The sequence below is a fragment of the Salarias fasciatus genome, chromosome 10 (genome assembly GCF_902148845.1).
Source record: "Salarias fasciatus chromosome 10, fSalaFa1.1, whole genome shotgun sequence".
NCBI classification, from domain to species: domain Eukaryota; kingdom Metazoa; phylum Chordata; class Actinopteri; order Blenniiformes; family Blenniidae; genus Salarias; species Salarias fasciatus.
Window position 1 is genome coordinate 13381461 of NC_043754.1, and position 12574 is coordinate 13394034.

General features: G+C 40.8%; 1 protein-coding gene across 1 annotated transcript in view; it reads right to left on the reverse strand.

The window, feature by feature from the left end:
* Positions 1–12574, reverse strand: part of LOC115395704 (rho GTPase-activating protein 26) — a 67998-nt gene that overhangs the window by 22401 nt on the left and 33023 nt on the right. Inside the window, exons 3-12 of the mRNA XM_030101337.1 lie at positions 11727–11788; positions 11441–11512; positions 7704–7805; positions 7196–7306; positions 6651–6755; positions 5344–5473; positions 5055–5155; positions 3954–4048; positions 2127–2205; positions 49–85 (exon numbers count right to left, since the gene is read on the reverse strand). Of these exons, the coding sequence (XP_029957197.1) occupies positions 49–85; positions 2127–2205; positions 3954–4048; positions 5055–5155; positions 5344–5473; positions 6651–6755; positions 7196–7306; positions 7704–7805; positions 11441–11512; positions 11727–11788 (894 nt within the window). The remainder of the gene's footprint in view (positions 1–48; positions 86–2126; positions 2206–3953; positions 4049–5054; positions 5156–5343; positions 5474–6650; positions 6756–7195; positions 7307–7703; positions 7806–11440; positions 11513–11726; positions 11789–12574) is intronic.

Genomic DNA, 12574 nt, shown 5'->3' on the forward strand with positions numbered 1-12574 from the left:
TGCAATTATATAAAAATTACTGAAATTATAATTACTGACGCTACTTACTTCCTTCAGCCTGGTTGTCTTTGTTGAGATTGTACACCTGCAAAAAAATCAACACTTAGTGATTTACAGTCGCTTTACCGTTAAGAGTACAGGAGATCTTTACATTGCATTGATTCAGACACGTCCAGCTCCACTGCTTGAAAACATCATCCTGTTACACTCATGAAGCTTCTTGACAGATGTTTGTTGTCGGTATGCTTTGAATAGATCGACATCTGCGTCACCTTTTTGCCAGAGATGAAGAAAAAAAAAAAAAGAGTGCAAAGCAAATTCAGAAACGACAACGACTGTATAAACTCTGCCCGAATGATGCTCTCATGTAAAGCCTCGCTGCAGCTCAAGGATCCCCTGATTGATACTGAGCTGGAACACACAGCCTTAAGTGTGGGAGCTATCTGTGCCTACTTGCTGCAAACTAATCTTTTCTGGAGGCCAGGATCTGCAGAACAAGTCAGTCTTCTTATGAGAATTTTCTCAAAATGACAAGATGAAGAAGGGCGGTAGCTGTGTGAAGAGTAACATTGTTAGCTGCCAATTACCAGCTACTTATGTCTTCAAGTCATCACTTTTTACTTTCAGGTTGAGCTTTTATCAGCAGTTTTTTTTTTTTTTTTGGAAATCCTTTTCCTCCTTCTAACTGTTGAATCGTGCTGAACTACCTTCTTTCATATTTAGTCTTAACTTCCTCTTCACACTGACATCTGGTGCGATCGTCAGCTGTGTGTCTCCATCAATTATTTTTTTCGTTTTCAAGTTATTACTGGCTTTTACATTATAAATACAGCCGCTGCATATACTGAAGTATTATATAACAATCTTAAACTCTGTCGCGCAGCTTAAAAGAAGAACAAAGTTACAACAGAGAGTATCCAAGTTTCAGTTCGTATTTGACATTTTGAAGGAAGCACTTTTCTTCGGCTGTTAATTTGCACACATCCGCTGCTATAGAGCAGAAACGCTGCATATTCCATCATGATTTTCTGACTTATTAAATGCTTGAAAGTTTTTTTTAAAGCTTTTATATTTGAATGGGTGAGTAATAACATTTTTCTGTGATGTGACACACAGAATACTAAATCCTTGTGATGTTACAGTTTGCTGTGTTGTTACACGTTGTAATTGTTTTATCAATGTCTACACATCAATCATCTGACTGAAAAATGAATGTAACTAAGGGTAAAAATAAAGTAACCACATCCTGAATCAAATAACTGCATCCGGAAAACCAGAAAACAGTACAGAATACACACCACGTATGACTTTGTGAACAATATTAGAAGCTGCCACATGCCAGATGCAGTAATGGTGCTCGGCTCTCACTCACGGTATAATAATACTTAATAATAATAATTCTACTACATTTCTGTGTATTTGTGCACATATGTACCAGCGCAGGAAGGTGTGCCAGTGCTTAAAGTAGGTGTTTTCTTCCAGCTGTGGTCACTGCTAAGTTTGTACTGACAGTCATGTTAAGTGGCATCCAGCAAGTGAAGTTGCTGCAACAAAGGCAGGAAATAGCTGGAGGCCTAACATGAACATCAACATTTCTGCTGCTTTTATGACAGCTCCCTGGAGCTCAGAAACTGCTTGTCGGAGCTTGTGGTGACTTTATGGATGCGGATTACCTTTGCACATTTGAATGTAGCCATAAGGAGATGTCGGGGCATGAAGAGGTCTGACTGAGCGTGTGGAACGCAGGACTAACTCTTACAGCCAGAAGGCAGAAAAAGCCGCGTCTTGAGAAGAGATAAAGTGAATACTGGAGTGACTGGCTGTCTGTCAGCGCTTCTATTAGTGACACAAACATCAAAATGAGCTCTGTCAAACTTATCAGGTGTCCTAAGCGGCTGTTGATTAGCCACGGGTTTAAATCTTGACTTTATTAAAGACGGCGTACTTCAGAAGATGCAGACGTTTCGCACCAAAAATTAAACGTGACGCTGGCGATCGTGTTTTCCATCATGCAGGTGTTTTCCCTTGCTCTGGTCTTAGGTCTTCATCTCTCTCCCTTTCTCTTTCTCGCTCTCCCCCGGTTGTCTCTGTCACATATGAAGAAGCTAGTAACCATGGTAACCTACCGGTTCTCTCCCATCCATGGCCTCCATCCACAACCTGCGGTCTTCTTCCGACAGAGCCTGCATCGTGATCACTCCTGGCCTTCACACATGCACACACACACACACACACACACACACACACACACACACACGCACAAAACAGCCACATTAAAAAAAAGGGACAAAACGAACATTAGCACAACAAATCATACAAGTCATCGGCTGCTCAGCTCAATTCTAACAAACATATTGAACCAGGCAGGATTTAAATAAGAAATCCCTTTGTGTGTTTTTCAAAGCATTAAAGTGATAAACACATGTGATTAAATATATCCCATCTGGGAGGTTTCTTGCAGTTCGTGTCATGGACACAGTTGCATAAAAGAATTCTGCACATAAACCTCAAGAGTAAAGTGTATTTGTCTGCAGGTGCCAGAGGTATGACTTTATTAGTGCCGCTTTCCAGCAAAGCACGGGCTTCCCAGATGAGCCTTTTACCATAAAAGGATTTTAAAAAAAAAAAGAAGCTTGAAGATTTACTAACAAACAAGCGGTTATTTCAGTTTGATGTGGGACAAGCAAACTCACACCTCAGACACTCACTGCCTCATCACCATGTCTGCCCAGCATTACTATATGTTTCCAATCTGTCCGGCGCAGCCTCCCCGTCACTGACGGCACATTCATTTCACGGCGTCGTCTCAGCTGCACGACAACCACCTCCACACACGTAATCTACACACTGTCCTTCGATCATGACTCAGTGACTCAGTACCCTACACACAGCCGCACCGAGAAACACGGATACAGACACGTCCTCAGGGCTGCGTCGCAAAATGACTTCGGCTTGGTCTGACTCTCCTGGGGGTTATGTGGGTTCGCCGAGCCTGACATCTGCCGTTCTAATTAGCCGGTATCGAAAAGCATCCAACGTTAACTGAAAGTGATGGAGACAGGAGTGTGAACTTATAGGCAGAAGCTACTTTTAACAGTCCAAGAATGTGAATAATTGGATTTTTTTTTCAAGAAGAATTGTTGACTCTAAGATCGCCTGTTGATGTGAATATGAGTGTGTGTGATTGTTTGTTTGACGGGTAACGGCCTCCACCCATAGCCAGCTGGAATCAACAGCCTGCAACTGTCAGTCAGAGAAAGCAGAAACCAAGATAGATCGTTGGAAATATAAATAATGATGTGAAATCAAGCAGAAAAACCTGTCTTGACATGTTTGGACGACAACACCATGCAAGCTTTTTTTGAACAATTGCTGAATATTAATGTAATTATTATGACTTTTTTAGTTTAGACAAAATACCACTGAGTCTGCACTGATCAAAAACAAATAAACAAAAAACACTGACTGTGCCACTTACAAATTTAAGACAGCATGAGAAGGATTGGGAAAAGAAGCATCAATCTCTTGAAGTGTAAATCAACTGAGCAGCACCCTCATGTGTCAGTTAGCTGTAATTACATCCCAAGAAACATCCCGATGTCACTGAAATCAGACCGTGATGTCCATCCATCCTTCCACTTTCTGTTCCTCTTTGTCCAACTTTAAATCACGGCGGACAGTGGAGCTGGTCCCAGCTGACAGAAGGTGAAGGCAGGATGCTCCCACAGAGCACCAGTCCATCAGAGGGCAGGAGGAAACCGGAGTACGTCCGCGCCGAACAGCTCCAAAACTCCACTGAGAGTCAAAATTCCGGACCTTCTCGCCATGAGGCGACAGTGCTAACCACTTTGTAAATAAACTTTGTCAATAAAAAACGCAATTACAATGGGAAGTGAAACATGGTGAAAACAGGCCAATGGGGATATGTTTTGGAATCGACGATGTGCACCAACCTGTCCATAGCCTCCACATCAAAACAGAACCGTTTCTCTATGGAGTCCGTCTTCCTCCTGGTGCAAGACTTGAGAATGAAGCTCTCCTCCTCCCCCTGAATCAGAAAGAGGGAAAACAACACTGGTGTAAGACAGTAAAACTTAAACGCATGCGAAGCGGCATTTTAACCTTCAAAGTGGATGCAATCTTTTTTTATTACGTGTTACAAAGAGAAAAATCAGACAGCAAACCGCAGCTGACTGAAGCTAAAGTATTTCAAACCTGCTCAACTCTCTGCTGGAGGAACATAATGAGATCATTTTGGATGGCTTGTAGTGTGAAATGGGCAGGAAGACAAAGCTCGGCAGGAATTGATTTACAAAGAAGAGAACTAAAACTGGGAAAAAATAGAACGTAGGAGTAAGGCTTCACAATAAACAGCAAGTGACACTAATTTACGATCTCATCAGTTTGAACTAAATCACACTTTATCTGAATCTAAATTCTAAAAAAAAAACTTGTTTGGATATATAATAATATACTCGATAATATACTGGATAATATACTCGTCTGCAGATCCTTTCAGAAACCCCTCGCAATATTGAATATTTACAGTTTGCTAAGTATAAAGCATGAAAATCTCATGTTAACAGAATTTTTTTTCATGTCTTTCAACATCCAAACAAACTAAAAGAAGTATTTATCCTTAAATGAATGTTTTTGATCTGTGGGAGCAAAGCAGAGGAGGGACATGCAAACTCTTCTGCAGACATTCTCGCTGTGGTTCCAGAATGCTAACCACGACACCATTACACAGCCCACTATTCAACATATAGGTTTTATTAATACAACTATTAACCAAGGACGCTGCAGAGCGAAAGATCGTCAGCAGACTGTGACTGTGTGAAGTGGTTACCGTCACACAAAAACCGTCTCAGCCTTGAGAAGACGGGGCTGACGGAGTACTTGACCTTTTCTGCTGATGATTCAGAAAAGCTGAACTTTTCTTTTTTTTTTCTCTCACCTGTCAGAATTTCACTGCGAGATTCTCTCATGCTCTGAGAATAAGCGCAAACGGCTGTCAGCATCTTCATAGCATTTGACCAGCCCGAGCTACTCACCATTTTACCCCCGGATTTTGGGTCAAACAGAACCATGGTGACCTTCTTAGGCTCACGGTGGTACGTGCAGTAGTATTTCACCCATGTAGACACAAATGAACCTGAGGAGAGAATGAAAAGGTCAAGATGAAAAGGGCGTAAAATATTTATTATACCAACTGGTCAAAGACGGGGAGATGCCAGAGGCCAGAGGAGCACGAGGCCTGAATAACAACTTCAACAATCTTTATCTTGAAGTCACTGAAGCTGAACAGACAGAAGCGGTCTCACTCGTGTTGCTGATACGTACGCTTTTCTTGCACAAACAGGTATCCCTCCATAGTGTGCTGGCTGACACTCTTGTGCTCGTGTGGATTCTCCTTCATCTTCCTCATCAGACTCTCCACCTCTGACCGGGTGCTCTCAAAGCGGTTCCTTGTCTGGCAACACAAACACAAATCTAACATGCAGATCCTGTCAAATACGCAGTTTCTTGGTGTTGGACTTACAGAAAAAAGTTTGCTTCGGACAGAATCTTTTAATATGCAATACATTTGTTGTACTTTTTTCTGGAAATTGAGATTTAATGATACTACCATCTTCTGTATTCGATCTTTCTTATGTTATTTTCAAATCAATTAACTTACTTCTTCTTGCCCGCAGGCCTTTAGCATTTTTAAGTATTTTCACTTTGATACTTTAAAAAACAAATACTTTTTCCAATGCTATTAAAATTAATCTTAAATGTGATAAAAAATGTGGTAAAGCCTTTGACATTTAGCAACAGTTTGATTGAATGAGAACACATTAAGAATGTATTTCTCTGAAATAGTAGGAAGGTCTTTTGAGTTTTTCTTAAATATAAGCCCCGCGGCTCATGTCTTTGATGCAAATCCAATAAATTCCCCATCATTCATGCAGCGCTGGACAGATGATCCATTAGAATAACTTCCATATAAGGTGATAAACGCTTCACAAATTTTTCCCTTGGCCCAGAGCTGTTTTAAAGAATTCAGTGAGTGGTTCTAATGCTTGTAATGTTTTGGCTAATCATAGCATTAAATAATGCTGCCGAATATTTATGAGATATGTATAATATATGTCTAAAAACACCATCCTTGATCAATATTTCTTTGTTAGTGTCATCAAAGCCTGAAGCCTGGAAATGATATGATCAAAGTTTAATTAATGTAACAGAATTAAATGCACTTATATTTCCATGCCAGCATCTATTTTGGGAATTTGACCAGGTGTTTGAATGGCAATGTTCTTTTATCTCGAGCTTCTAATGGTTTCTGTGTTTACCATATTGGATTATTCAAAAGAAGATCTAATCTGATTTAACAAAAGTATAATCTTTTTTAAATCATTATTTCCATATAAAAAAGAATGAGAAAAACAAGGCTGTCCAAATCTAAGCAAATCTGGAGCAAACATACTGACTGTTGGTGCTCTCTGCTGCTACTTCACACTGAATATTGATGGACAGATGGAAGAACAACTCATCAGTACCTCTGCCACCGTTGACCACAAAGCATGCTTTTTCTCCCAGATTCTTTGCATGTGTATGCATATACTGTATGAGCATGTGTGTGTGCACGTGTGTCTCCTCCTCACATTTTGTATGCTGATGGTCAGATCAGTCTTGAAGTGGTTGAAGTCCTTTGCCAGCTCGTAGCCATGGTGGTAGTAGGTGAAGAGGCCTTGAAGAAAAGCCAAAAGCTGCAGGAAACAAAAAAAAGGAGAAAGCAGTGAGACCACAGCATTTTAAAAAAATGTTGATTATATTGCTTTTTTTTTTCACAAAGAACAAAAACAACGCAGACATACAACTTTCCAAGAAAGTACATTGCTGAGTGTGTGTCATATGTGTGTAGCAAATTGTTCTGATTTCCTTTGCCTTTACAACTGAGATGCCCTGAAGGAAGACCCCAAAACCTCCAAAGTGCTTTCTGACAAAAGACTGTGATGAAGCTGAACATCTGGTCTGCTTGGACATGTCAACGTCAGTGAATGTAATACAGACCACAGTTAAAAAACAGCATGTGTGCTCAGATTCCTTTGGGGAAAGGAAGAAGCTTTAAAAAAAGAAGAAGAAGAAGAAAAAAGAAGAAGGTATATTGCATAAAAGAAAGTGGGGTAAAAAAGGAGTGTTGTCTTACCGGCTCAACAAAGTCAAACATCTTCCTCTCCTGGACCTCCTGGACCTTGAAGACGTACTCCAGGGAAACTTCATAGAAGTGTTGCCTCACATTATCAACCTGGTTGTCCGCCTGAAACATAGGAAGGAACGGAAAAACTTGAAGACACTGATTTCTATGGAGAAAGTGCGAAGGTGCATCAGAGGAGGCAGAGATTCAGATGCCCGGATTTTCAGTGGGAGTGAACAGGAAGGACGGGATTAAAAATAAACAGGGACAGCTGAGTGTGAGCAGTTTCAAGATAAAGCTGGAGAGTCCAGATAGCTTCAGCATATGCTGAGGATGTGTAGTAGAGATATGACACACATTACACTGGAAATGGAGCTGGCAGACAGGAGGGAAACAGGAAGACCTACTGAAGGAGAATGCAGAGATGGGTGGAGCAAGAGAAGAGGAGGTGAGAGATGAGGGCGATAGCAGGTCGAAGACAGAGAGGAAGAGGTCATTAACAAACAAAAAAACTTCTTACCTCATGAAGATGTGACTCTTTCTTTCTTGCTGAAAGACTCAGATGCTTTTCCAGCACTGCACAGTATTTCTCGGTCTCTTTGTCGTATTTTTTTCTCGCCTCCTGTCACAAACACAAAACCTCCAGCTGATGAAACAAAATCACTTTGATGCTTATTGGATGCTCAACCAGTGCCCACTGGTGTACTGATTCCATGCTGGAGATGGAATAGATACAAAGAGAAACAAACAATAAATGCAACAAGTGGAAAAGCAGAGCTGGATTGAACTCTGTGAACATTTTTTTATGTACATCTGGTCCAGTCTTAATCCTGAAGTCATTGCATGAAAACTCAAGAAGAAAAAAATACAACTTCACAAATAAAAAAGGACATCTGATCTACCTGTTTAAGGCTAAATATTAGTAAATGAATGGAGGACCCATAATTGCAGAAAAGACATAACTGATTATTAGGGTGCACCTCTGAAAATATGAGTGTAATTAATGACCATTTTATTGTATCACAAACAAACACAATCTAATGAATTGCAGGTGTGCACGTCTGCTGGTTTTGCCTCTAAATGTAAAATGTTTTCATTTAATATGCATTGAAAACCTGGTAGGTTGACTCTGTAAAATAAAACATATTATCAAAACATAGTACGTTGCAGTTTTTTTAAACAGAAATCCTACACTGGGCTCAAAGGGTAGAAGATATATCAAAGTTGTAAACATGAGTCATTCATACAAGTAAAACCTGTATTTGCAATAACTCCATTGAGAAACACTGAGCTCTGCATGCTCACCAGTGAGCCAAAATAGTGTTTAATCATTCCATTTTATTTTTATCTTCAAGGTGCTTATGCTGGAATGGAGAAAATAATCATATGGTGCAGAGTGTAGGACGGCTGCGATGCTTTGCCAAGACAGTTTCAACAACAGGCCGGTTCCTCCGGGCTGGAGGAGGGAGAGACAGCAGCTGCAGAACACATCAGACATGATGAATGCCCCTGCAAACAACAAGGCCTCTGTTCAAAGTCTGCCTCTTTGATTTTTCATAATTCTCTCTGGAAATTAGACCTCTAATGACCCCTGCTGCAGCCCACTCCTTTGTGCGCCTTATTTTGACTTTGTTCTATTTTTATTTTCATCATTTCATAGATATTTCCTTGTAAAATGTGGACTAAAACACAATCTTCCTATTTAGTTACATGTCATATTTCAAATCAAACTATAAGTCAACATTTTTTTTTATTGATAAAACAGTGTAATAAGCACACTTTATGGTACTTCTAATCACATCCAGCAGATGGCAGTGTCTTCATAGTGTGAGCTGAAATTCAAGACTTTTTTTTTTCACTACAGCGTTGTAATGAAGCGTTTTGATCCAGATCATGATGTCCCACCAGGTTGACTCATCACAGCTACATCACAGCTCAGCGACTCGGAGGTCCCGCTGAAGCCAGGCATCACGTCACCCTTCCCTGTCCTGCACGCCGCTCAGGGCAGGGACACTCCTTGTAAACATTCACGTCATTTATTGTGCTTCATTGACAAAAGAAACGAAAGTATGCGCTCTGTGTTTATCCATAATAACACAAGCAGGGTAGTGACTTCATCCTATCATCAACCTTTTAGGCTTCACACAAACCAAGCTGTGTTATTCTATCAAAACATTTGCAGAAACACACAGTGAACCAACCAAACAGTAATAGCTTTTGGCAGTATAAATGTGTTTTTGCAGCTTTTTTTTTAGTGCAGTTTAATGCTCTGGCAGTGTCATCATACATTTGATAGTAGTATGGGTTATTTCCCAGATACAGGCCTAAATATGTGTTATATACAGTACTGTAAGACTATTAAGAGAGCCACAGCACACACACGCAGCCGTGCTGTAGTGGTTAACACTGTCATCTCACAGCAAGCTGGTCTCAAGTCCATGTTGGGACTGGAGACCTACCTGTGGGGAGTTTGCATGTTCTCTCCAGGTTTTGCCCTGTGATGGACTGGCGGTCTGTCCGGTGTATACCTCCCCTTCACTCACTGGCTAAAGCTCACACAAACCAAAATTAGATTAAATATCTGGAATCTATAGACGAGGGATGATATACGGAAGTAAAAGTGAAAGCATCATGGTGTTTTTCATAGTATCAGTGTATTTTTGACTGAGAGATTGAGAGTGCTGTTATTTTATTTTTTTTAATATCATGCAATGTGTATTGTCTTATATTGCGGTAAAAACATACGTATACCATTCAGCATGAACAAACTTGTTCTGACCCTGCCACCAAACAGTGCACATATTTCAATCACACACAGACTATGGATCATAATCGTAATGAAATACCATGAGGTCCCTGAAATGATAGCATTGATATTTTTGGTTTTTACGTTGACTGTGCTTTTCCTTTTTGTTCCCCATTGTTGTAAAATATTTGCGGTCATACAAACATGTGCTTTACATTACCAGCAGCATATTCTACAGTACTGTCAGTACTTGTTCAATACACTGAATTTTCATTGTGTGCAGTCCTGCATGTGTCTTTGAGATATACATATATATTTTTTAATTGTTCTCCATCAGCTCACTCTAATTCTGGCTAAACGCCGGTGGAGCTCGAGCGCTGCCAGCTCTGAAGCTTTAGGACAAGGTGAAACTGTGCCAAGCAAAGATATTTACAGTTCTTTTAAGGCTAAACTAGGATTAGTACATACATCGCTCATGGTGACCTAACAGCACAGATTATATGTCCTCTTCTTAATCGGGCCAACCTCGTCAAAATCAGACAATGGCCTGCTAGGAGGGGATGGATTATAGACTATGTACTGATAACTCATTTAATACTGGATGTATCAGGGGAACCCCTGCAGCTACTCATCCTGGCCCTACAGCTAATGACTGCATGGACTAAGTACTCAATGAACAGCAGTAGGAGGATTAAAATCATTGAAACGTGGCATATTTAAGATACAGAGGGAGGGATTACTCAAAAATGTACAGTGAATTGTTCATCCTAACATGAACACACGATAGATTTTCAACTGAGGACAAAACAGAAGACAGCAACTGATGGTCAAATTTAGTGAAAAACAAAAAAAAAAATCATGTTCAGTATTTACAGATTTTAAGGAAATTGATGATTTCTAAGCTGATACAGTAACAACCACCCCCTCAGGGTATCCAGCTGATCTACGACACCCCCCCCCCCAAAAGAGGGAATAAGTGATTTATGAACGCATTATGTATTCCTCTAATCTCCTATCCAGGTCATTTGGGGACAGTTCAGGCCTTGACGGACTCTCATCACTGGAGAGGAGAATGAACTTGAGACAGGCAGTAAATAATGGAAACTGCGTTTATTTCCATCCATCTTCTGTACCGCTACGGCGAAGGCCTCGAACAGATCGCACAACTCCCTTCATGCCAGGAGTGCTAACCACTACATTACTCTGAAGCCCACAATAGGTTTATAGTGCAAGGAGAACTTTCAAGGTCACAACTAAGGAGGTTAAAGAGACACTTTTGTGCCGTCGAGAATCCCTTTTTTCAACCAGTGACCGACATCGTGATGCGCTGGATATTGTCACGCTACAGTAGTATTACCGGCTGCCAGAGCCCGTCCAGCATCAGCAGCTGCGCTAAAAGCACAACATTGATTTATGCTTCATCGCCAGCATCTATATATCAATACTGAGCCGCGGCACGTGCACAGTGAAAATAATTTGTCGTCCGTACAGCAGCTGGAGCTGCTTCTTACCTTGGCTGCACTTATCTGCTCCTTCCTGAACCGCTCCAGTGGCATAATCAACACGTCGTTGGCATTCTCGATCTGGTGCAGTCGCACCACGCACAGACACAAAAAAACACACACAAAGGTAACTGTCAGGGTCAGAGGAACATGTGGTATGACTATTAACTGCTTTTAAGCAATGAGTAAAGTGTTTATCTTTCCAAAATGGGTAAAAGTAAATACTAAACCGTGACCTCTCACTAGAAAACCACTATAATATACAGCGTGTTGTATGATTATTTGGGCTGCTCACCATGCGTGTCCTCTCATCCTCCAGGTTCTGTAGGACTGCTGCAAACTCCTGGAGCGACTTGGCTGAAGAGGGCCAAGACAGGTGGAAAGAAAAAGAGACACAAGCGCTGTAACATTAAACAGATCTCGGGCTAACAGTAACAAGGAATAAAGTTGACGCAAAGAAACGAGGGTGCTTTGCTTCTGCTTCTGGCCAACTCAGAAATGTTTCTGAACTCATGACATAGCAGAGTAATTAACTGGAAATGAAACCACAATTTAGAGTCTTTGTTTCTATGTGAACACAGCCTTGTTTCCCTGCACGGTGGAAAGCCAGGCACGGCTACATTGTTTGGGTCAGAGTTTCCACTTCAGTTCTCTGCTACCTCTTCCAACACTTTACGCACACACACACACACACACACACACACACACACACACACACACACACGCACTTCGCTCTTCAGACAGGCTGAGTGCATGGATAGCACATGATGTGCATGTGCAACTCCCATATTGAAAAAAAAAAAACACGTTTGAGGATGAACAGTGAGATTTACAGTTATGAAATGACACTAGAACATATTAAAGTCTAATGCACTTCAGAGCAGCATTGGAAAAGTGTGATCAGCACCACAGCAGGATTATCCCCAGTTCAAGCCCAGGATTGGCGGCCTTTCTGAAATTAAGTAAGTCGGGATGTCAATTCACCAGAATGCATAAATTAGTTTATTACACATTTTTTTGTAAATGGATTAGAGTTTATAGTAGTTATTCGTCTCCTTTGAATTTCCAGAGCATGAATGCACGGTGCCTGGAAACGTAACTTATCTTAGTTCAGTCAGTCTTTTATACTGATATGCTGTGCAG